General features: G+C 32.8%; 7 protein-coding genes across 12 annotated transcripts; 4 read left to right on the top strand and 3 right to left on the bottom strand.

Moving 5' to 3' along the window:
* Window positions 1-3,200: 3,200 nt before the first annotated feature.
* On the top strand, window positions 3,201-5,199 carry LOC124493882 (uncharacterized). The gene has a single exon (XM_047056996.2). The coding sequence runs from the start codon at window positions 3,201-3,203 to the stop codon at window positions 5,175-5,177; it is 1,977 nt and encodes a 658-aa protein (XP_046912952.2). The 3' UTR covers window positions 5,178-5,199.
* LOC124493875 (uncharacterized) lies at window positions 5,131-8,313 on the bottom strand. The gene has a single exon (XM_047056990.2). It carries the CDS (start codon window positions 8,311-8,313, stop codon window positions 5,224-5,226), a length of 3,090 nt encoding a protein of 1,029 aa, XP_046912946.2. The 3' UTR covers window positions 5,131-5,223.
* A 126-nt stretch (window positions 8,314-8,439) lies between these two features.
* Fbxo42 (F-box protein 42) lies at window positions 8,440-10,720 on the top strand. 2 transcript variants are annotated; one of them, XM_075732175.1, is made up of 3 exons: window positions 8,441-8,801; window positions 8,861-10,216; window positions 10,385-10,720. In XM_075732175.1, the coding sequence occupies exons 1-3, from the start codon at window positions 8,621-8,623 to the stop codon at window positions 10,600-10,602; spliced, it is 1,755 nt and encodes a 584-aa protein (XP_075588290.1). In that variant the 5' UTR covers window positions 8,441-8,620; the 3' UTR covers window positions 10,603-10,720. The 2 variants fall into 2 exon arrangements, with proteins under 2 accessions (XP_046912955.1, XP_075588290.1); XM_047056999.2 differs by having other exon boundaries at window positions 8,440-8,801; window positions 8,861-10,720.
* On the bottom strand, window positions 10,602-17,493 carry LOC124493874 (phospholipid-transporting ATPase ABCA3). 4 transcript variants are annotated; one of them, XM_047056987.2, is made up of 6 exons: window positions 17,372-17,461; window positions 16,937-17,036; window positions 15,290-16,545; window positions 14,150-15,215; window positions 12,634-14,086; window positions 10,602-12,545 (listed from the first exon to the last, which is right to left on the bottom strand). In XM_047056987.2, the coding sequence occupies exons 3-6, from the start codon at window positions 16,528-16,530 to the stop codon at window positions 10,804-10,806; spliced, it is 5,502 nt and encodes a 1,833-aa protein (XP_046912943.2). In that variant the 5' UTR covers window positions 16,531-16,545; window positions 16,937-17,036; window positions 17,372-17,461; the 3' UTR covers window positions 10,602-10,803. The 4 variants fall into 4 exon arrangements, with proteins under 4 accessions (XP_046912943.2, XP_046912945.2, XP_046912941.2 ...); XM_047056989.2 differs by lacking the exon at window positions 16,937-17,036 and having other exon boundaries at window positions 17,372-17,493; XM_047056985.2 differs by lacking the exon at window positions 17,372-17,461 and having other exon boundaries at window positions 16,937-17,337.
* A 147-nt stretch (window positions 17,494-17,640) lies between these two features.
* Window positions 17,641-18,964, top strand: LOC124493895 (uncharacterized). The gene is made up of 2 exons (XM_047057011.2): window positions 17,641-18,024; window positions 18,103-18,964. The coding sequence occupies exons 1-2, from the start codon at window positions 17,794-17,796 to the stop codon at window positions 18,628-18,630; spliced, it is 759 nt and encodes a 252-aa protein (XP_046912967.2). The 5' UTR covers window positions 17,641-17,793; the 3' UTR covers window positions 18,631-18,964.
* A 92-nt stretch (window positions 18,965-19,056) lies between these two features.
* LOC124493889 (lachesin) lies at window positions 19,057-20,698 on the top strand. The gene has a single exon (XM_047057005.2). It carries the CDS (start codon window positions 19,300-19,302, stop codon window positions 20,398-20,400), a length of 1,101 nt encoding a protein of 366 aa, XP_046912961.1. The 5' UTR covers window positions 19,057-19,299; the 3' UTR covers window positions 20,401-20,698.
* On the bottom strand, window positions 20,523-23,494 carry LOC124493887 (uncharacterized). Of its 2 annotated transcripts, none has more exons than XM_075732178.1 (5): window positions 23,104-23,494; window positions 22,706-23,042; window positions 22,046-22,558; window positions 21,757-21,969; window positions 20,523-21,704 (listed from the first exon to the last, which is right to left on the bottom strand). In XM_075732178.1, exons 3-5 carry the CDS (start codon window positions 22,274-22,276, stop codon window positions 20,691-20,693), a joined length of 1,458 nt encoding a protein of 485 aa, XP_075588293.1. In that variant the 5' UTR covers window positions 22,277-22,558; window positions 22,706-23,042; window positions 23,104-23,494; the 3' UTR covers window positions 20,523-20,690. The 2 variants fall into 2 exon arrangements, with proteins under 2 accessions (XP_075588293.1, XP_046912958.1); XM_047057002.2 differs by having other exon boundaries at window positions 22,706-23,038; window positions 23,104-23,427.
* Between the last annotated feature and the right edge of the window lie 259 nt (window positions 23,495-23,753).

Raw genomic sequence — 23,753 nt, 5'->3', positions numbered from 1 at the left:
TCGCTGTCCATGTTCCAAGACAATGTTCAAATTTTATCCGTGGTTCGAGAATCAATTTCCAAATTGTTCGCCGGCGATCCTAAGTGAAGATAAATATTAGTTGTTTGTTCAATTAATCTATTCATTTGCTTACCATGATCATTTGAAATAGGTCCAATATTCGATGTCCATGTTTCAAGACAATGTCCAAATTCTATCCATGGTTCGAAATTCAATTTCCAAATTGTTCGCCGGCGATCCTAAGTGAAGATAAATATTAGTTGCTTGTTCAATTAATCTATTCATTTGCTTACCATGATCATTTTCAAGTATGTGTTCCATCCCATGAATCTTCGACTTATAATCATGTTTTCGATCGCTTCATTGATTCCAAAGATTCAATCAGCATCAAATTCAATAGGAAATAGCTCAGATCATGTTCCTAAGCCTAATCTAACCCTAGCCTAACCTGTTATCATGTGTTGAACATGGCCAAACTATTCTTGAATTGAATGCTGATGAACAATGGAACCGTCGAATTGATCTCGAACATAATCATCAATCGAATTTCAATTTGATGATTGTAAAATTTCAGGAACAAACCTAATAAAAAAAGATAGACCAATCTTTATTAGATATGAAGAATGAATATGTCGACTTACCGAATAAGTTGCTCCAACAATTCAATTCAATGCAGGCCTTTGAGAAATTTAAGTGTTAGAATCATTGATAGCGAAATTAGAAAGTTACCTGATGATGACCAGATATCCACCAATAAATTTGCAATGTTCGGCATCATTACCATGATCGTTTTTATAAAGACGGCACCAATTTTATGTCTAATGATGATCATTGATCATCAATGAAAATTTTATGCTTCAAAAGACAAGGAAAATTGTTAGCATTTTCAATCTAAGGCAAAATGTAAATTACCTCATTGACCATGTTTTCATATATTAATCCGAATTCCAATTATTATACATCAAGTATAATGGACTCTGAAAAAGAAAACTTGAAAAGGATTTGATTGAATACAATTTGATGAAAAACAAAATGTCATAAATACATTTGAAAGTCATCGAAAATTGGATTTGTTCGCCAACTTGAATCATGATTACATGATGACCAAACCAAACGATCTTCATCGATTTCGTGGCCAATTTTTGATCTTAGACCACAATAACTTTGAACAAAGATAATCTTGAATCGATTAAATTCTTTGTTCCAAAATTTACTGCAAAAAACGAAGATTAAAATAGAGAAAAATGAAAAAAATACCACGACATGATCACGAACATAGCGCAAAGTCGAATGAGGACAACCGTCTTTGACAATCGTTGAGTTTTGTTCGATTTTTTCAACGGTCAAATTCAAATTTGTATGGGAATAGAAGGGGAAAAGAAGCGCGCAGAATTTGCATTGAAAATAGTTACATCTATATGACTATGCGCAGTTGCTCATTAGTTGGACTTTAGAATTTTAGGCGGCAAAATGAATGCATTGTTTTTGCCATAGATTTAGCATGAAAAATGAATAAAAAATCAACTTATATGATAGATATTATCATATCAGCTACATAATTGGTGAAAAAAATTATGATGTAATTTCAATGGAACGTAAAAATTGACCTTTATCACATGTTGATGATTAGTGATTTGAGCCAAAGAATTTTCACCACTGTTTGATAAATTGGTGTCAATTTGTCAGGATTGATTGATTGATGGACTGTAATTTCATTCAAAGTCGAGCTATTTATTTATTTATTCAATAAAAACCCCTGTACCTCAAAGATGGGGGAAGAAAATAAATTATAAATTTTTAAAATCATATTTAAAGAATTATAGCCAAATACATAAATTCTCTTTATGTAGATTTACACAACATTGATTTTCAATTAAAGTTCGTTCAGCAACAAATCTTGGACCAGTATTACCACAAAAACAAGACGACTTATAACGATAACCAATTATATGCAGGTAAACATTGAATTTTCCTTGTCCCGATAAAAACTGAGGGAATACAAAATGTAGATCAATAAGAATTATTTTACGATCATATACAGATGGAAAATTTTTTTAGTAACTTTGCCATCTTCACTCATTATCCATCTTATATTATAAATCATGATATTTTTCAAAAGATATTAAGCCAAAGAAATTGGACGAAGATTGTAAGAAAAATAAGAAAAATTTGTCGCATCTTTTATATATTGGTCAGCCAATTCATTGCCAATAATACCAGAATGAGATGGTACTCAGTGAAAAAAATATATCAATTCTGAAAAATGTTTGATTTTTATGCGACCGAAATAATGACCAACAAAATTTAATCAAAGTTGAATGATATTCTCGTCACAAAATTAAATTCAAAAACAATAACGTTACTACTATTGTCAATCTGCATATATTTGATTATTCAATTCGAGTTCAATTCAGATTTTGCTGACATGTTAACTTCAATAGTTTGATTATCTCAATGATATGATGGTGGTGGAATATTTGCATTCATGGATGTTTGATTACAGATTAAAAAACTTGGTGGCACATGTACAATATTCCGTTGTTGTTGTTAATGGTGTTGAAAATTATGATGTTGTAATTGTGGTGAAATTATCATCATATTTGGTGAATCGTTTTATAAAAGAATTGATGATGATGAATCAATCATTATAGCAGGCTGATGACGATTCATGATGGCCATTTTTGTAGCCATTGATTGTTGAATTGGATGACCATCTTGATCATTATCGATATCATCATCGTTTTAGTGAATTGTTTCTCCTAAGTTATATCTTTGTAAAAATCCAATTAAATTTAAAATTTTTAACGAACAATTGAAAAACAATTTTTAGTGAATTGTTTCTTCTAAGTTATGAATTTATTTTTGTAAAAATCCAATTAAATTTACAATTTTTAACTAACAATCGAAAAACAATCGAAATTTATCAATCATTGAAGACGAATCTTCAATATTGAAGACCAGTCTCCAAATTTGATGTTTTTGGTCTCCAAATTTGGCGATCACTCTTCAATAATGGAGACCAGTCTCCACTTCTCTTCATTTTTGGAGTCAGGTCTCCAAATTTGCAGATTTTTCCCTCCAAATTTGGAGACTAGTCTCCACACTTTTTTTTCTGTGTAAACACATGCATTCGATTTCGATTTTTTAAATTTTCAAATTATTCATTTTTGAATTTTCATTGTTCTTTCTCGCGTCCATCAATGATTGTACGATGTTTTCATCGAAGATTATTGTATCCACCATCATGGAAATCGTCGTTCATTTTGATGATTGGCCGATATAAACATTACGGAAAACCAACAAGTTGGTCCAAATATTTTGAGACACTCGAAAAGAATATCTTTACCAATCGAATCAGTCAGCAAAGACCTAGCAATATGAAATTCATTCAATATGAAAACATATTCGCTTATCATGTGATAAAATTATCGATACCTTTTGCTGATCATGACCATAATAATGATATCTCGACGTTTAAATGTGATTTGAACCGTTTTTTCAGTTCGGACGAAAATGGTGTTGATGATATTAACGCAAAAATTTTGGCACTGAACATTGAACAAATAATCAATCTGATGAAATCGTTGTACCATAATCTGCCTGTGTTCACAAAAGAAGATGAATGGAATAAGGCCTTTCTCGATTCGCCATTCAGTCGTATTTGGCAACATTTAGATTCATTATTAACCAATCGAATCGAACAAGATTGGTCTGCGAACAAATCCAAATATATGCTCATCTCGAGTCTCTGGTTTGAACTTGGTCTCGGACAAAATGTTTGTTTTAATAAAAGTTTGATGAAGAAATTATTAGCCGAACAGCAATTGGATAAATCGATGGTCTTATATCTGATGTTTCAGGCAAATTTGGCAAGAAATTCAATCACTGCCTTGCAAAGACGTACGATGATTGAAAAGATTCATTTATTTCTAAACGAAAACAACGAATTGACGGTAGATGAACTATCATTAATTGGAGTGGGTTTTTTCAAAACTCAAACACGAATGCCTTTAGAATTACTTCGTAGCTATATTGAATCATGTACTGAACAATTATTACAATTTTATCCAATACGTTCGACAATATCGATTGTATCCATATTGAAAATTATACGTTTTTCTCTTGAAACAATCGAATTTAATCGACAAAAATTACGAACACAATTGAACCGTTTTGTCGAAATATTGGGTAATCATCCATCGAATTTTTTTGATTCGGAAATATGTTTAACCCATCTAATACTAATGCTCAATTCGATATTGATAATTGATAGAAAATTATTTCGTCAAATATTTGCCAGAATGATGGCTAATCTTTCTATATTTCGTATCAAAGATATTGAACGGATACTATTCTGTTTGGCTAATGTACGATTCCAATGTCCGGTTGGACAATTACGACGTTTAGAACAATATCTATGCAACAATGATGAGAGTCGTTTATATCCCAATTGTACGTACAATATTCTCCTTTCACTGTTTATGATGGGTTATGAACCGAAACAATTGCTTGGCCGGTGTGTCAATCAACAACAAATTCAAGATTCAATTGCGTCATCAAAAATGATTCTTAGTACTCAATTGCTAACATTAGATAGCATAATGAGACTACGAAATCGCAAACCATTATTGGATGAAAAACAAATTGAACAATTTCAATCATCATTAGCCTATTTATTCGATAATCTTCACACACAAAAAGGTCGTTTCATTCAATTCATTTATGAATCACTTCGCCAACAACAATGCGATGGTCGAAACGTACAGCTAATGTATCTATTACCATTCATTACATATCCATTCCCGGTCATTTTGAACAAATCAAATTTCATTTCAAAATTGAATGATGATCGAACATTTTGTCCGTTTGTCGATAGCATACCATATCGAGCTGATTATTTGAAGCGAAAATTTTTCCACGGTAGTTATGCCATTCTACCATTGATGGAAAAAGATTATACGGTTGGATCATCATTACGTGGAACGATACATTTAAATAAATCGTTGCTCGAAGATCTTGGATTTCGTATCATACCAGTTGAACATCGTGAATTTCGTCAATATTTCATCCATCATGATGATGATGAAAATAATACAATATATTCAAATGCAAAAATACAATCGCTTTCGCTTTTATTATTTAAAGTGCAAAAATTTATTCAAAGTAAAAAAGGTTAATAAACATAACATAATCATCAAATTATCAAATCAAAATCAAAATCAATCAACAAGTAAGAATTTCAATCAAATGTCTCAGTCGTTCTGCAATATCTGTGAAAGTTCGTTTTTGATTGAAAACATTTTCATTTGCTAATTTAATGGCCAAACGATCAATGATACTTTCTGTCAATTTGGTTATATTAAAATCGACAATCATTGATCTACAGGTTTGTAATAATATTCGATCCTCTTCCAATGTCCAAGCCGGTGTTTGTACTGTCAGTTTGTTCCAATCCAATTTATTTGTTCGTAATGGAGAAGATGATGACTGTTGTTGATGTCGTTGATGAACGTACTCAACTAATTGTAGACGTTTCGAATTCGTTGATATTTGTGGCAGATAGATCCGACCAGAAATGAATCGAATCGAACACATTGTACAATGATTGTTGGCTGCTGTTGTTGTCGTTGTTTCGGTCGTTTGATGATGACATTCCCTACATGGACATTCATTCGTACCATATTTCGAATCATTCGGATCGATTGGAATCGTACAATTTTCAATAGAAAGTTCATCATCATCAACAACGACAACAACATCCGTGTCCATTTCAATATCGGTTGGAATGGTGAATTCATCAAAATCTTCAGCATCACTATAAAGATGATCGGATGGTGAATCTTCTAGGAATAGCGAGGAAAATTCTTTCATTAAAAGCGGATGATTACTGAGAATTTTCGATACAGATGTTTTGATTTTTGTTCGTTGTTCACTGGATGTATGTTTATGTTGTGACAATGATTGATTTAATAAACGGATCATTTTCTGCACACAATTTTGTTGTTGATTTGGATGGCCATCATAGACGAATGATAGATATAGTTCAAGTTTACGGAAAAATTCCAAGGTTCGTTGCCAATGTAGATATTCAAATGTTGATCGATTATTCATCAAATAGTGATTGCTATCAGATCGATCGATAGAGAACAACACCAACAACAGTAATAATTCGATTAATTCATCGAAACCATCGAGAACTTGTTGTCTGAGGACAGCATTGTCAGCATGTTGTTCAGCATATTTACAACGAATTTCGAAAAGAAATTCACGAAGTTGATTATACATTTTTTCATGTGAATACGGTTGATCATTGAAATTGGAAATTAATTCCAAGAATCGGAAATAATCTTCATCATATACAAGTAATTTACGACTACGTTTTAGATAATAGCTGATTAGACGATCATTAATCGAATCGATGTTCGATGATGCACCACCGGTCGAATGTTCAATAATATATCGGGATGATTCCCGTTGCAAAGCTAATAATTCGGATTTTCGTCGATTAATACGTCCAACATCATCTTGATCTTGGTGTGATCGTTGTTGTGGTTGTTTACCATGTTGACTATTGGCAACAGTTGTCCAACTGGCCTCCATTAATGCCATCAAATCTTCTTCATCATCACCATCATCGTCAACATCTTCATCTTCGATTTCTTCTTCATCGTCTTCCTCGTCTTCTTCTTCGACAACATTTTTAGCATGATCGTGTTCATCATCAACTTTATCAATTTCCACATCATCATTATTGTTATCATCAATTTCAATGTCTTCGAATTCTGCATAATCGTCACAATTTTCGTCCGCCGATATCTTTGGGGATGCGCGACTAGCGGGTATTTCTGGTTGATTTGGAACTATATCACTAATAATTTCATCATTCTCAACGGGCCAATTCGCTTCCAAGGATTCTTGTGTTGATGGACAGATTTGTAATGGCTTAGAAATCATAGAATGTTCATCATTCTTTGATGATTTGTAATGATTTGATTTTCTATATATTCGTTTTGGTGTTAGACTGGCAATTGTATGGAATGAATAACTTTGATTAGTCAAAATATTTTGTATGATTGTGCCATCGGCATATATAGTTTGTTGGCCAGGTAATGCGAAAATTGGTAAATTACCATTCGAATCTGGTTTAGGTACGATTGTTTGATATTTACTTGATGATGATGGCGATAAACTCGTCGTTGATTTGGCTTTCTGTTGTTCATTACAATGTTGATCATTGTTATTATTTTTCCTTGAATCATCAATATAGAGTATAGGATTGATTGAATCATCTTTATCCATATATTTCTGATACCAATCTGGCAATGGATATAAATGATAAATATTCGATAAATTTTCTTTGCTAAAATATCGATTAAATGGAAGCAGTTTATTTTCCCGAAAATAATAAACAATTGGATTAGTGAACCATTTATCATATTTTTGTGGGTCAATTAATTGTTGGTTAATTTTTTTAATTTTCATCAGCTTTAAATATTTGACATGATGACATATTGAATGTTCCGAATGAATTGGCAACAGATTATTATGAATATATTTATAAACAGAATTATTACGAGTCGATTTACGATTTGAAAGAAAAAATTTCTCAAAACCAAATGCAATTAGATGATCATCAGCTTCAGTGAATATTGTCTGTGTGGATTTGTTACGTGATAAAAAAGGTCGAGATGGTAATGCCCATCCAAATGGGAATATATCACGATGTTTGATTAGAAATGATTTTAGCTGAGATGTCAATACTGTACCGAAATTGGAGTTACGTTCCTTTTCAACAATATCATCACCATCGTGTTCGATCAGTTGAATAGCCGGTTCAAGATTTCGAATCAATCGTAAAACATTCCTATCATTCTTTAAAGATAATTCATTCAATTCTTCAAGCATTTTCCTATATCCGTTTTGGATTTTATTATCATCATCATCATCATAACGAATGGATAGGATCCAATCCTGTGTAAGTAATTGAGTGTGAAAACTTAGCTGATGATAAAGAATTTCTAATTGATTATTCGAAAATGAATGTTGCTGCTTATCACAGTCGGATTTGGTTTGGTCGATCAGTTTTGTTTGACTCGGTTCTTTGCCATTATCGGTGGCCGGTGTGTTTTTGAATGTTTCATCGAAAAAATCAAGAAATTCTTTGAAATCATCAATATTACAGACATCCTGATATACATTATAATCCTGGTCATTTGGATCATCGTCATCATCGGCAAATAATCGATCTAAATCACTTTGTTGAAATGAATTGATAAATTGTTGATAAAGATCATCATTCGGATCTAACTCCATTATTGAATCTAGTAATTTTCTTTTCAAATGTTTGCCACATGAAAAATGAAAACAAAACAATCTCAGAGCGCGCATGCGTACATTCATTTCAATGTATCCAATGTATTGAGTAGGATAAATTATTATACAAATTAAATCATACACACCATATGTCATGACAGAGATTGATTCTTTGAATTCAAATTTGGCCATCTAAAAAAATCTGATTATAATTTTGAGCAAGTTGGATCGATGGATAGCCATGTGCATCTGATAATTTGATCTATTCACATTCATATTGGCTATGATATTTGCAACATAAGAAAAGATGGGAGGAAATTCTTCCGGAGAATCTTGTTCAATCATTATTGATTCGAAAAAATCCAAGTCACAAACAACTATTGAAAATCTACCAACGTTGGCCATTGAATTTATTCTAAGTCAATTAACCTATTATCAATTATTACAAATTCGACTTGTATCTCGTCATTGGTATTCTTTAATTCAAGGTAAATTCTTTATGATCACTTCATTAAATTCAATTGATTAAACCTGTTTCCGTTTATAGAATATCTGTCACGAGCGGATCGTAATTTTTTCATTAATCTAACCAATTATCGTGTGCAATGGGTTGCCGTAAAAGAACAAGTCAAATATTGTAATCAACATCAATCGCAGAAATCAACAGCAGCCAATGCCGAATTCAAATACGAATTGAATCTAAATTCATCGAAAAAATTACGAACAATTCCACGAATGTCACCAAGACTTCATCATCTGGCTTGTTATGTTGACAATTACATGTATGTTTATGGTGGATGTGTATCATTGACCACTACGTATAATGATCTTTGGCGTTTCGATACGACAAGCAAACATTGGTCACGAATTGTTGCCGAAGGAACTTTGCCACTACCACGTTTGTTTGGCTCATTATCTCTATACAATTGTCATGAAAATAATGGTAACGGTGTCCAAATCCGTAAACAATATCTCGTACTGTTTGGTGGAATTGTTTTCAACGATAAACTACAGCCACCAACATTTGATGATCGTGATCGTCTTCTCAAAACAATACATTTATTCGATATTCAATCAAATCGATGGACACTAATCCAGATTAACGGTTCGATCGAATTGAAATCCTGTCATCACACGGCAACAATTGTTGGTGATGAACTAATCATTGCTTGTAATGGCCATAGCTTCGTTAATGAGCGCCCTATCGATGGTAGCGATGCAGCAGCCTCCTTATTTGTATTCGATTTACGAAAACATTGTTGGCGTTGTCAACGTACAGTAGGACCTATGCCAACAGCATTATTATTCAATTCTGCACGTGTCATTCCACCAATGGCCACACCGGCAATGATATTACAATCAGCTAAAGAATTATTCTGTAGTCGTACACGTGCCATACCAAATTCATTCATAATGGATGATCATCATATATTGTATATAAGTCATGTATCAAATTATTCACAACAAGCATCACCTTCTGCATCCCTATTAAAACGTACTGGCCGTTGTCAACAATGGCCAAATTGTCTGGAATGTCGACAAATGGCCGATGACGCTAATGACGCTGATGATGATAATGATAATAATGGTAGCAGTGGTCACCATAATAATAATGATAATAATCAAACACCATGGCAATGGCAACCCATTGATTTATCAAATGTTGAACCTGATCTCAAATGTGGCAATATCTGTATCATTAACAATCGTTTATTGGCTTATTTATCGGTGAAAAATCGATATTTTTATGAATCAAAATCAACAAAACATGCCATGTTCAGTCAACCACCAGCACCACCCATAATATCGCAACCAGCCAATGCAATGAATAATAATACTTTGATTACAACATCAACATCGAATCCAGTACATCCAGTGGATAAACGTTCAATTTTACATGAACGTCGTATTGAAAAATTGGATTATTATAAACGTTATTATGAAGATCGAATCTATCGTAATAACGCAGCCAACCGTTTGAATAATGAGAATCAACGACAATATTCACCAATAACAATGAATCGCAATTATAATGTAACACAAAAAATTACATTACAATTACATCTACTAGACATTACAGAGGTGATTAGTCACCGAAGAATACGAAAACTTCGTCCCATACGTTCAATGGATTATACAGTGGCACCAAATGCATTCAATTATTATTCATTAGTGGCAACACCTGAATCACTGATACTATTCGGTGGTTATTTTGTCGATGAAATGTATAAAGATATACAGAATAGACTATTCTTACTTGTATCGAAACCAGAAACAAGTATCGATTAACCATACAAAAAGAAAATTTATTATTTGCATCATCATCATCATCATTATCATTAATTTGTCTTTTAATCAAAATAGTAATGGTAATAATAATAATAATAATAATGATATATCACTTTTTTGTTTTTGTTTTGTTGCCGCCAAACAAACAACAAAATATCAATAGAAACAATCTCCACAGCAGGTGTGACTATTTTTACATGATTAATCCTTCTTATTATCTTTATTAGTGACTGATTGCATCTTTTGTAGTTGTAGTTGTTGTTGAGTTCGTTGTTGATTTCTTGCGAACAAAATGAAAATATTTTCCAATGTTGTATCGGATATAATATAATCTTCGAATCGTAATTCTTCATCTAATTGGGCCATTATTTCAAATAATTCGGACCATCGAATCGATTTATCGGCAATCTGATATGTCATTAAGCATTGATGATGATCACTTAATTGTGCCGATGGTATGGCTGCAACGATTCGTTGTTGACATTGATCAGCATAATCACTCATTTCATGTTTACGTTTCAAACGAATCAAGATCGTGTATCCTTGTCCATATTTTGCACGTAAATGTTGTGTGGATCCAAGACAACGGAAACGTCCACCAACCATGATGGCTATCCGGGAACAAAGTGCTTCACATTCTTCCATCGAGTGTGATGTCAATATGATAACACTATTGAAATGATTACGAATAAGCTCAAGTGTGCGCCATATCTTTCTTCTTGCACTTGGATCAACACCAGCAGTCGGTTCATCCAGAAACAATAATCGTGGATTACCAATCAACGATACAGCAATTGATAATTTTCGTTTGTTACCGCCACTATATGTTTCGGTTCGTTTGCTTGCATGTGTTTGTAGATCAACCATTCGAATCAGATCATTAACTTCGGTTGTTAGTCGTCGAAATGGAATACCACGTAGTGCACCCATCAATTGAAGTGTTTCCACTCCGGTTAAATTATCCAATAATGCATCGAATTGTGGGCAATAACCAATGTTTTGCTGAAATCGGCACAAATTGTTGATCACATTGATTTTGCCCTCCATATAGGCATTACCATCACTTGGAAATAGATCACCAGTTAACATTGAAAATGTTGTAGTTTTACCAGCACCATTAATACCCAACAATCCAAAACATTCATCATGACGTACACCGAAACTAAGATGATCGACAGCGGTGAACGAACCAAAATGTTTGGTCAATTCATGTACGATCAATAGGTCAGAATTTTCACGTTGAACTGGATCATTTAGAATCGATGCGATACGTTCTTTTTCTCGACAAACATCAGAATCTTCAATAGCTGCCAATTGTATGGGCTGTGGTCGATTTCGTCGAAATATTCTGTACACTAGATTTTCAATTGAACGTACGAAATATTTACGTGCATATTGTTGAAAATTTTCATATAAAATGATCAATACCATAAAAAGTAGACCAGATCCTAGTAATGAATAGATTTCGGGACCAGAACCAAATTTTCCAAATGAAAAACTACCAGAATCATAGCAGGAATCATCTTTGCTACAACGATTTGGACAACATCCTAGCACCATTTTTGTCATGCTTCCAAGGTCCTCGGTCGAATTACATATGTGGCCTAACTCTTCACTGGGCAATGTTTTACACATTTTTACAAACATGTTTGCTTTGTACAGTTTTTGATAGCCAAATAACATTGAAAATATCGGTATGAATCGAATAATCGGTAATACTGATTGTGTCCAATCTAAATACAATGATGAAAGTTCAACACCAGCATTATTGACAAAAATATCCAAAATGCTCCAGAATAAATTGGCAATCAGGCCCATGATTAAAAACATGATGACCACGAATGTGAATCCGGATGAATGAACATCGAAAATGTAGGCGAAAAAATATGCCAATGGTATTGTAGCGATACCAAATACAAATAAAATGACAAACAACACTTCAGCTGTGTAGTAGGTGGTGGTAATGGGGGGAGGATAGATTGAAAAATATTTAAGAATGTTTAAATGTTTAAAATAATGTGCTAAACATACCTGAAGATTTGGAACTAGTATCGAAAAACACTTTATCCGAATCGAATAGATAGATAAATAGGTAGAGAACCGATATGGCCACTAAATGATAGACTAAATCGAATACAAATTGACTTAGCCAGAATATCGTTGGTGATACACCAGACATCATTTGTAATAATTTTGATTTCGAGGTTCGTTCTTTAATCGGATAAAGAACATATGATGCTGCCAAAAATGGAAATGCAATCGGTAACAAAATGAGACATGTAATCAACCATGACATTATCGAGGTTACTAATGATAATATCATCGATTGTGATTGTCCATTCATTTGTGTTTCAATCATTATCGGTTGCAAAGTCATGTCGATGCCAACTTTTGATTTCGTATCTTGTGGACTATTCATTTCGAGAAGTGAATCAAAAAATGTTTTTTCAGATAACCAAGCAGAATAAGTTTGTTCATTATTGAACCAGATTTTATAAGGTTCTTTTGTTCCATCATCTTGCATTCCAAAAAGAACTTTTTGTACAAATTGTCCAATATTATTATCATTTTGATTAATGATAAAATCTTCATACGATACGGGTGAATTCAAATCACCAACAAAGGTAACATGACCATGGTCACGATCAGAAAAAATACGTTCATATGATCGATATAACGTTTTTCCACCTTGATAATATGATTCCGTATCTGGTCCATATAGTTGTTCAGTTTTCATTGCAATAGGATCAAATTTTGTCTGCAAATTTAAACGAGTGAATATAGCAGTGATACGCATAGCCACAAAGAATATTAAAATTGGTACAACCAATTGTAGAACGACCATTTGCCAATAACGTCGAGCATAATGAAATCGTTTCAAAAATAGAGCCAAAAATTGATTCACAATTAGACTAAAACCAGTGACCATTTCGGATTTTGGTGTTAAACTTGGTTGTTTTGGGGACTGATCATTTTTATCATCACCATTAAGACGATGATTCTTTAGACGGCCAAGCTTGGAAAGTTCTGATTCTAGGATTGTATCATCATCCTCAACGGCTAGGAATACATCTTCCAATGTTGAATACGACAAACCAAATGAATTGATTCCATATTCTTTAAGATTATTTTCCAAATCTCGAAAAAGTGGTGGGAACTGTCGAATTAATTGTTTTTTTTCATCATCATCATTATCATCATCATTTTTATCAATTTGGTCCGATGATTCTTTTTGCCTACTATTACTATGTTGGACATTTTTCTGATTAAATGCATAGATTACTTCGGATTCCATTTCTGATTTTAGGCTCACTGTTGGTGCATAGTGAGAAATGATGGAAAGGAAACCTTTCGAATTAAAGTGGGCAGATTGTTTTTCAATACGAAGTTGATAACCGGTACCGAAGGCATTTTTCAGGAAAAATGGCGTACCACAACAGCGAATTCGACCATGACTCATTATGGCAATACGATCGCCCAACACCTAGGCAGAAATCAAAAGACAATTTCAGATACACACAACGAAATAAATGAAGAAAAAACTTACATCTGCTTCTTCCATATAATGAGTGGTCAACAGAATTGTCTTCTCACGACGTAATGAAATAAGTAAATCCCATATGACACGACGTGCTTCTGGATCAAGACCAGATGTTGGTTCATCCAATATTAATATTTCGGTAGGTCCAATCAATGCCATACCAAGTTGTAGTTTACGTTTCATACCACCGGATAAACCAGATGCTTTTACATTGCATTTATCCGATAATTGTAATAGATTCAATATACGTTGCACTTCTTGATAAACATTAGTAAATTTAGCATTTTTCAATATGGCAAACAATTTTAAATGTTGAAACACTGTCAATTCGGGAAATATAATATTTTCTTGAGTACAAAGGCCAATACTTTGTCTTGCCAAACGTGTCTGTGTGAATACATTATAACCATTAACGTAGATATTACCGGCCGTTGCAGGATAAATTCCGGTTATCATATTCATTGTGGTTGATTTACCGGCACCATTATGACCAAGTAATACGGTCAATTGATGATTATAAATGTTAAACCATATATTATCGACGGCGATTTTATTACCGGAAAATGTTTTTGTTATATTACGAACTTCAATAGCTGATTGGAGGCCAATAGGATCTGGTTCAAATGCTTGTTCATTCAATTCAGGTCGATCATCGTTCATAGAGGATTTATTTTTTATTGGACGCCAATATGATGGTTCAAATAAAAACCATGGATGTTTTGGCACACCATATTGAAATGGCCAAACACTGTCCAGATACCAGATAAGGAATGCATATAGGAAATAAGAAATAAAAACTGAAATCATCACTATCAATGTGGTTAGATCGCCATATCCAATTGTGGTCGAATTAATTGTTTCGAATGTAAGACTTTGATCAAAACTTTCAAATATTCCCAGTATTGATATGAACCACATAATCGATCCCATCGGTAACATTGATAGAAAAAATCGAATAGTGAAACATGTATTACCGACAGTATCGCCATTGATCGATGGTACCCAACCACGAAAGATAATTACACTGATTGTTAACCATAGGATTGTTGTGACAATTACAGCCAACACGGGTCTAAATAGATTCAATAGATTCGAATGTCATTCAAATTGTACACTGTGATTGATAATTATATTCAGATAACTCACCTATTGAATACGGTCGTGATTAGCATAGAAAACATTACCAATTGCACTCCAAACATTATGAATGTGATGAAAAATAACAACAATGATGAACGAACAATCATTGGATTCTGGAAACAAACCAGTGCAATCGTAATAGAAAGTGCATGAATCAAAATAATGATAAAATAGTTGATAAAATGAGTGGTCCAGAATACTGAATCGGCCATACCAATCATACGTAATAGTTCTTTGGATTTGCTTGATTTTTCATCTGTTATACGTTTGACAATCAATGGTACAAACACCGTATACGATATCAATATAAACAATGCCAGTAAATCGAACACGGAAAATTCAGATACTTTTGGATCACGATATGCTGGATATGGCATACGCATCAATCGTAATTGATTCAATTCAATCGTCATATTGGAATATTGGCGAACAAATTCTCTATTTATACGACTTGTTAAATCGATAAGAGGTATCATCCACGGGTCTACATAATCTTTTGGTGCTTGAGTTATTTTGTTTGGATAGGCATTCAAACTGATTCGCGCTGTTAATTTTGCCGGCAACAATAATTCATAATCAAGATGAGCATTTTTTAGATCAATTTCCCGAAAATTCAAACCCAATATTGTTGGATCAAAATCGAACATGGTACTATTGATCAAATCATTTTGCATTTGATTCGAAATTGCTGTTACGTTATCCATTGGTATGACTTTTGTTTTTATTATTTCACCTTTGTCATCTGTAATTTCCACTGGAAGATTCATCAATGACGCGACCAATGTTTGTAATAAACGTCGTGTTTGTTGATTATCCGGTGTATAATAAATCTTTTTAGTAATTGGCATTGCGGCGATAAAATCGATTACATGAATTGGATTACGGAAACGATGTGCCGGTTTCATTGTACCATCATCGTCAAGTGTAGCCAATAATTTGCCAGGTTCATCATTGTCATTGTTTGAATTATCATTTGGTTTTCCAAATTTCATATTTGTATTTGAATAGATGTATGTAAATAAAAATATCAATAAAATTGGACTGACCAATTCGAAAAATGTTGATATATAATGCACACGACGTACTATCCATGATTTCCATAATAAAATAAACATTTGTTTCAAATAAAGATGCATTGCTGAACCTTCGTTTTGACGATGTTGTCTACGATTAGATAGTAGATGAGTTTCAGGACCGGCAGTTGATGAATTTGATGATTTTGTCGATACCGTACTTGTGGATGACATAATTTTTGTCTATTGCTAAAGAATAGTAAAGTTAAATAGAAAAGAAAAATAAATGGGTGTTCAATGTAAATTCAAGTTTCAAACAATGACGTTTTGATCAACGATACGGTCGATTGATCACGCCCAAGATGATGGGTGGCTTTCGAATTTTATTTTTTTAAATTTTTTTTGTGGGATGATTTGATTGGGGTTTTGCACAGCAGCAACAATGTTAAATCATTCTCTGACGATGATGATGATGATGATATTTTATATTAAATTTTTTGCAACTATGAATAAGGATCAATCAATAATTTCCTATATTTACAGGTCGCTATGGATATTCAGATTAAATAGATACGACGTCAGTTTCTATATGCCAACAACAGTGACATTTTGCAACGCAATCAAATTATGAATCATTTACCTTGACAAAACAAAAATGGATTCAATTTTCGATAATCCTTTAATTTATAAGCAACAGACCCGATATTTAATACTTGATCGTTGAAACGTTCATTTATAAACTATTGAAAATTGATTGTTAATGCAATTTTAGAAAAAATTAATAATAAAAAAAAATAGTAATAAACAGGATTAAATTAAAAATAAACAAAACATTGCTATTGGAAATAATCAAATCAAAAGTCATTAGTGTAATTTCGATTTGAATTGATCTTGTTCTCTGTTAAGTAATTGATTCATCATTGTTTCGTAGTATATGGCAACTTAGATTATGTTTTTTTATGGCTCAAGTTTTTAAACATCAACCACCATATAATGAATATAATAAACAATGACTCAATAAACATAAATACATCTTTTTGTTTTATGATTCATGATGACACATGATGATACACACCTAAAAAACCAAACCCATTGCAGACATAATGCGGAATTATTAATTATATTATTAACAATGTTGATAAATTCATTTTCTGAAAATAAAAATTGTCAAAAAAACAATGCTATTTGACATTAAGAAATACGCATGTGTCAATCACTATGCACTAGTGTTTATGAAAGGTTCAAACATTTTATTTGATTATTCGAAATTGTCATGCGTACAAAATTGTGGCCGTTGGTGATGAGCAGATTAATGAGCCCGGTCTTTGTGTGAGTTTCACAATCAAGTGTGTATTTTATGGTAGCGAGGCATTTTTTTTCTTCGATCAATATTTCGCGCTTGCTAGTCTTGTCAAATTTTTGCTTAATTTTTCAATCAATTTCTTTTTGACCATTACTTTTATCAGAATTATCTCTCACTCATACAACTAATCAATCATGTCCGATTCAGTTGATAATAAAAATGTAACGGCCGATGACAATACCACTGTTGCTGCTGCTTCTGAAACGAAAGTTGAAGTTGAATCTTCATCAACCAATGAACAAGTAGCAGCAGATGTTTCGAAAAATTCGGAAATAAAATCAGCAACAGAAAGCGATACAAAAACTGAAATTGAAGAAGAAAGATCGACAACAACGACAAAAGGTGAAGAGAAAATGGACGTTGATGTAAGTTTGGAATCGGATAATGTAACATTATGATTATTATGATTATGATTAATTTGTTTATTTTGAAAAATTAAACAGGAATCAAAAGATGTCATCTCTGCTGAAACCGCAAAAGAAACATCTGTAACTGTTAAACAAGAAGAGGAATCTAATACCAATAATAATATACAACAGCAGCCATCATCTGAAATGAAAATCGTTGATGCGAAAACTCAACAAATTGGTGCTGGTGGTGGTGGTGATTCACAAACGAATGTCAAATCGAATGACGAAAAATCGACAACTGTCACAAATAATTCTACAAGTGAATCGGCTGCAAATAATGAACAAAACAATAAGATTAGCAGCAACAATAAATCTGGTACCAGTGATGCAACAGCAGCTGCTAATAAAGAAAATCAACAGCAACCAGCACCACCATCATCCACCAAAAAGAATAAATGCGATCTAAGCAAACTTCCTATACGACAATATATGGATGCAACCGTTGTACCATCATTATTGAGTGGCCTATCATTATTGGCTAAAGAACGACCACCAAAACCATTGGAATTTTTGGCAAAATTTTTATTGCAAAAATCTAAAGAACAGGAACAAGAACAGTGAATAAGAAGCAAATCATTCGTTACCATCACTATATATTTTATTATCCATTCTTTTTCACCCACACACACACACACACACACACATACATTTGGCCATAAACTACCTAACACATACACAGTATCATCATTTAATTAATACTGTTTTTAAATTTTCATCTGAAGAAAGATAGTCTCTTTCGCCATTAATTTTTTCCGTTTTTTTTAAATTTGTTTAAAAATATCATTACACATGGTTCTATTGGATCGAATTTCAAGACACAAAACACTTCATTTATTCTGATTGATTTTCATATAAATGAATAAATAATGGTAAAAAATAAAAACCAAATTGCACATATGTTTTGACGTTTGTTCGGTTGTTTGAAACATTTTGCCATAACAACCTACCTAGCTTTAGCCTGTAGATTTACCTGGATGATAAGTGTGTGTGTGTATTGTGCGTTGTGCTATGATAATTTAGTAGTGGTTCATTTCGATGTTCATAGTATTGAGCAGGTATCCATTCATGCATTGGATGCTACACGAATTCGTTTGAATTGTTTTGATGGGTTTTGACTACTGTCCAATACAACACTTGCAGGTAAATTCCGTTGCATTCCAATCGTTCTAGTATATGGTATATTTGTTTCCACTACCAACAAAAAACGAGGGATTGTTGTGATTGTAAAAAATGTTCACAATGTTTACCACAATCCCGGTATTGATCATCTTGGCTTGGTTTGATTCATTTTCACTAATCAATGCACAACGTAATCCAACGATATCATTCATTAGTAAAGATAAAGTGGTCAATATTGGTGATAATCTCGAATTGAAATGTCAGGCACAAGATGCTGAAAGTTATCCGGTTGCCTGGACAAAGCTAAGTCCATCGGCTGATCAAGAACAAGTATTCATATCGAAAGGACAATCGATAATAATACCAAGTAATCGTCATCAAATCCTGTATGATGATCGGGATTCAACATATACATTATTGATTGAAAAAATTCAAGAAATTGATGTCGGTATTTATCGTTGTGAAATAACAACAGCAGTGAATACGAAAATATGGGCCGATGTACCGGTTATTGTACGTATACCACCGGTTATAGCAGATAATTCCACCCGGTCGGTTATAACGGCTGTTGGTGAACGTGTTACATTAAAATGTTATGCATCCGGTTACCCAACACCAATGATTAGTTGGCGACGGGAAAAAAATCGTCTTCTACCGAATCAGATGGCTTTCTACAAGGGCAATAATCTTACCATTGATCATGTGACTAAAGATGATCGTGGAACATATTATTGTGTTGCAGATAACGGTGTTGGACAAGGGGCACGTCGTAATATTGGTGTCGAAGTAGAATTTCCACCGTTCGTACGAGCTGGACGATCATTAGTGAAACAAGCTTTACAATATGATGCCGATCTACATTGTCACATTGAAGCATTTCCATCGCCATCGATTCAATGGTATAAAGATGGTCAAGTCATTAATGATAATCAACATTATCAGATCAATACTTTTGTACGTACCGATGAATTCATCGATACAACATTACGTGTACGAAGGATTGAAAAACGTCTATTCGGTATTTATGTATGTCAGGCGAATAATAAATTGGGTACAAATCAAACGATGATAGAATTATCAGAATCGGTCAACATTGTTTGTCCACCGGCTTGTGATGTTGGTTTCTATATAAGTGGCGCCGCCTCATATCATCATCAATTTTTATCATCATCGATCATTATCTTTATTAGTGTGTCCATTGTTTGGAGATAAAGCAAGGAAATTTTCGATTCCTAATCCATGTGCAATGTGTTGAATGAGAATGCCAAAAAAAAAAAAAAAAAATCTAAAAACACAGAACTGCCCTGATGATTGAAAATTTTTAAATGGTTGACTTTTTTAAGAATGGAATTGAATTGAATTTTATTATTATTATCATTTTTCATAGAAATATTAATTAACATGTGTTTTTTATATGAAAATTATATATTTAATTAATATATAATATATGTACACACTCACTGATCTGATGATTATTAATAAAAAAAAAGAATAATTTTCTGTCATTGAATCGACGACGACGATGATGATGATGGTTGTGATGAATCCAAATGTTCAATATGACCAGTATTTGGTTCAATTGTTAAACGTATTCGTTTTGTTGTATAGACATTGCTATCATAATCATAATGATGATAATTATGATTATTCAATGTTGGTGATGATGATGATTTAACATTGGAAATGTTCAACATTCGATCATGACCATAATTACTACTACCGGTATATTGTTGTGGTTGTGTATGTTTATTTGATTGAATTTGTGTATTCGATGTCGAACCATTATTATTCAATGATGATATCAGACATGAACGATCATCACAAAAGAATTGCATACATGATGGCGAATTATTTACAGCAACTGGTGACAATGATTTCACTGTAGTAGTGGATGTATTCGGTATCGATTCGGTGGTCTTGATATTCGTGATTGCATTTGATTCATGATTTTTATCAGGATCATCATTATTAATCGATTTTGTTGTCGTCTTATTCTTAATAAATGTCGGTATAACAGCGGCCATTATTCTTGCTACATCCGTTTGTACATCATTTGAAAATAATCTTTTATATTGTCTTCGTTGTTGTACAATACAATCGGTCGAACAACTTGCTAATGTCGAATCATCATTAGCATTAGCATTAGCATTGCCATTATTATTCAATGATGGTGTAAATGCACAACGTGGTAATGGCGACGACCATTCATCATTTGCATCACGTACCGATTGTATTAGTGAACGTAATTCATCATGTGCCATTTTGGTGAGCCATTCATAATACGGTAGTTCATTTCGTAATCTTTGTATCCATAGCCATATATTTGGATAGCTACTCAAATCAAATTCAACAGATATTTCCAATAATGTAACATTAGCCAATATCGATATATCAGCGATTGTCAAATGTTCACAGGCAACATAATTTTTATTGATCAAGAATATTTCCAATAATGTTAGCGCATTCGTTACGGCAATCAATTTCTCTCCACGCGATGAACTATATTCACTGGGAAACTGTGATTGATATCGAAAATTAGAAAAGCAAATCATCCATCCATTCCCTTACCATAAATTCATAATGTACAGCCATAACAGCATGGCTAAGTGTTTTAAGATCAAAATTTAATAATCGATCTACGGTTGCACGTTTAGCTGCATCACGTGGATATAGATTTGAATCTGGTGCATATTCATTACAAAGATATTGCATAATGGCACGTGATTCCCACAGGATATAACCATCATCATCGATTACGGGTAATGTATGGCATGGATTTATCTATTTACAAAACAAAGACAAAAATTCAGCTCAGAGAAAGATTCATGATAATGATAGATGAGCAAATCAAACATACCTTTCGAAATTTTTCCGTACGTGTATCGATATAACAACGCAAGGCAATTTCATTGACTGGAACATTCAAATGTGTTGCCACCATTTTCACAGCACGACACGCTGGTGCCGTTCGTGAAGTATAGAATGTTATCGGTTTTCGCGGGCCTTTAGATGTTGAATTTGTCGTTGAAAAAGTCGTCATTGTCGTCGTATTATTATTGTTGTTGTTGTTGGTGGTGGTGGTGGACATTTTTCCCGATTAATTATTTTGATCAATTTGTTGTACACACATACAAACAATAACACATCGATCATATGTGTTATAAATAAGATGGAAATTTTTTAAAAATTATTTGTAAATATTGTGGATTTTATCATCAAACAACAACATCTGAAAACAAACAAAAAAAGAAAAAAGAGTTCCTATGAAAACTTGTAGGCTTTTGTTCTATTTTTGAACCATAAAGAACATTTAGGATTTAGGATTTTTTTTGCCTATTGATGATCGACGTTTTTCTTTGGAAGATGTATGCTATGTGGTGGTTTATGATCGATGGTGATGATGATGATGTGTGTGCGGATAGTCGCTCGAAATGAATGATGATGATGATGATCGAAGCGACAAATAGAAAATAAAAAAAAATTAGGAAAAAATCAAATTGAATGCCATACTACTCACAGTTACTGAATTATTATTATGAGCTTTTTTGCTTATCATCAACATATCAATGAAAAGATTAACTGTTATCATATCTTTAGCCATTTTTTTGAATTTCAGATATTATCATCTTTATCATTGTTTCATATCATCGGCAATAACAACAACAATTCACCCATGACAACTACCAACCAACCAACCAACCAATAAAGAAGAAACTATTCAATTTCATTAATGTTGAATATGATGATCAAATCATAATAAAGCCACCACAATATTATTATCGCCATTAATGATCATCATTATCATCAATATTTGTAACAATACGCAATAATCAACCGATCACTCAACCAGCTATCTAGCGACCGTCAAAAAAAATCTTGATTATTGATGATGATTTGATTTTGACAACCACTCACCATCATCATCATTAAATTAGAATCCATTCAAATCAATCAATTATAGAATGATTGTCATTTTTTGAGGATGGTTGAAATAATTTGATTCAATCAATGGTTGATAATCTATTCGTTCAGGTTGCACAATTAGTTATTGATGATGATGATCAAGGATAAAACTCAGCTCTTTACCCAATGATCGGTATATACCGTTTTCATTTTTCTTTTTTCTTGCTTTTTACTATATAGAAAAAAAATAAAAAAGTTGGAATGTCAATGTAAAATGAAAAAATTAAAAATTAGACAACACAAAAATCTTATCTTTATTTCTTCATCAACAGACACATCATGTGATGTAATGTGTGTGTGTGTGTGTGTTGTACATGCAAGTAAAATGCAATGGGATTGTTGAAAAGTGGCGTTTTCAATATACTTTTCCAATGAAAATGCAATGATAATCGGGATGATGATGATTGCTATTGTAATATATTAACAACAACAACAACAACAAATGTACATTATTTTGCTTTCCCTTCATCATAGATATTGGCACATAAATTTATTGCCATCATCTCATCAAGGGATTGAGAAAAAATTCTTCTTCCTTTCAATTCATTTGAATCGTGGATTTTATTTTAATTTTATTGCATATGCATTGAAAAAACCTAGAA

Source organism: Dermatophagoides farinae, chromosome 6 (assembly GCF_024713945.1).
Source record: "Dermatophagoides farinae isolate YC_2012a chromosome 6, ASM2471394v1, whole genome shotgun sequence".
Classification (NCBI taxonomy): Eukaryota; Metazoa; Arthropoda; class Arachnida; order Sarcoptiformes; family Pyroglyphidae; genus Dermatophagoides; species Dermatophagoides farinae.
The sequence above is the reverse complement of the archived record's forward strand: the minus strand, read 5'-3'. Positions and strand labels throughout refer to the sequence as shown.

Excerpts from the sequence above, each read along its gene's own strand:
- LOC124493874 (XM_047056989.2), bottom strand. The coding sequence starts at position 16,530 with ATGTCATCCACAAGTACGGTATCGACAAAATCATCAAATTCATCAACT. Across the intron at positions 15,216-15,289 it reads ATCACGACCGTATTCAATAG|ACCCGTGTTGGCTGTAATTG; the intron begins GTGAGTTATCTG and ends GAATCTATTTAG. Across the intron at positions 14,087-14,149 it reads ATTATATGGAAGAAGCAGAT|GTGTTGGGCGATCGTATTGC; the intron begins GTAAGTTTTTTC and ends ATTTCTGCCTAG.
- LOC124493887 (XM_075732178.1), bottom strand. The coding sequence starts at position 22,276 with ATGTCCACCACCACCACCAACAACAACAACAATAATAATACGACGACA. Across the intron at positions 21,970-22,045 it reads GTACGGAAAAATTTCGAAAG|ATAAATCCATGCCATACATT; the intron begins GTATGTTTGATT and ends TTTTGTAAATAG. Across the intron at positions 21,705-21,756 it reads CTGTACATTATGAATTTATG|TTTCCCAGTGAATATAGTTC; the intron begins GTAAGGGAATGG and ends TATCAATCACAG.
- LOC124493895 (XM_047057011.2), top strand. The coding sequence starts at position 17,794 with ATGTCCGATTCAGTTGATAATAAAAATGTAACGGCCGATGACAATACC. Across the intron at positions 18,025-18,102 it reads AAGAGAAAATGGACGTTGAT|GAATCAAAAGATGTCATCTC; the intron begins GTAAGTTTGGAA and ends AAAATTAAACAG.
- LOC124493889 (XM_047057005.2), top strand. The coding sequence starts at position 19,300 with ATGTTCACAATGTTTACCACAATCCCGGTATTGATCATCTTGGCTTGG.
- LOC124493882 (XM_047056996.2), top strand. The coding sequence starts at position 3,201 with ATGATTGTACGATGTTTTCATCGAAGATTATTGTATCCACCATCATGG.
- Fbxo42 (XM_047056999.2), top strand. The coding sequence starts at position 8,621 with ATGGGAGGAAATTCTTCCGGAGAATCTTGTTCAATCATTATTGATTCG. Across the intron at positions 8,802-8,860 it reads TTGGTATTCTTTAATTCAAG|AATATCTGTCACGAGCGGAT; the intron begins GTAAATTCTTTA and ends TTCCGTTTATAG.
- LOC124493875 (XM_047056990.2), bottom strand. The coding sequence starts at position 8,313 with ATGGAGTTAGATCCGAATGATGATCTTTATCAACAATTTATCAATTCA.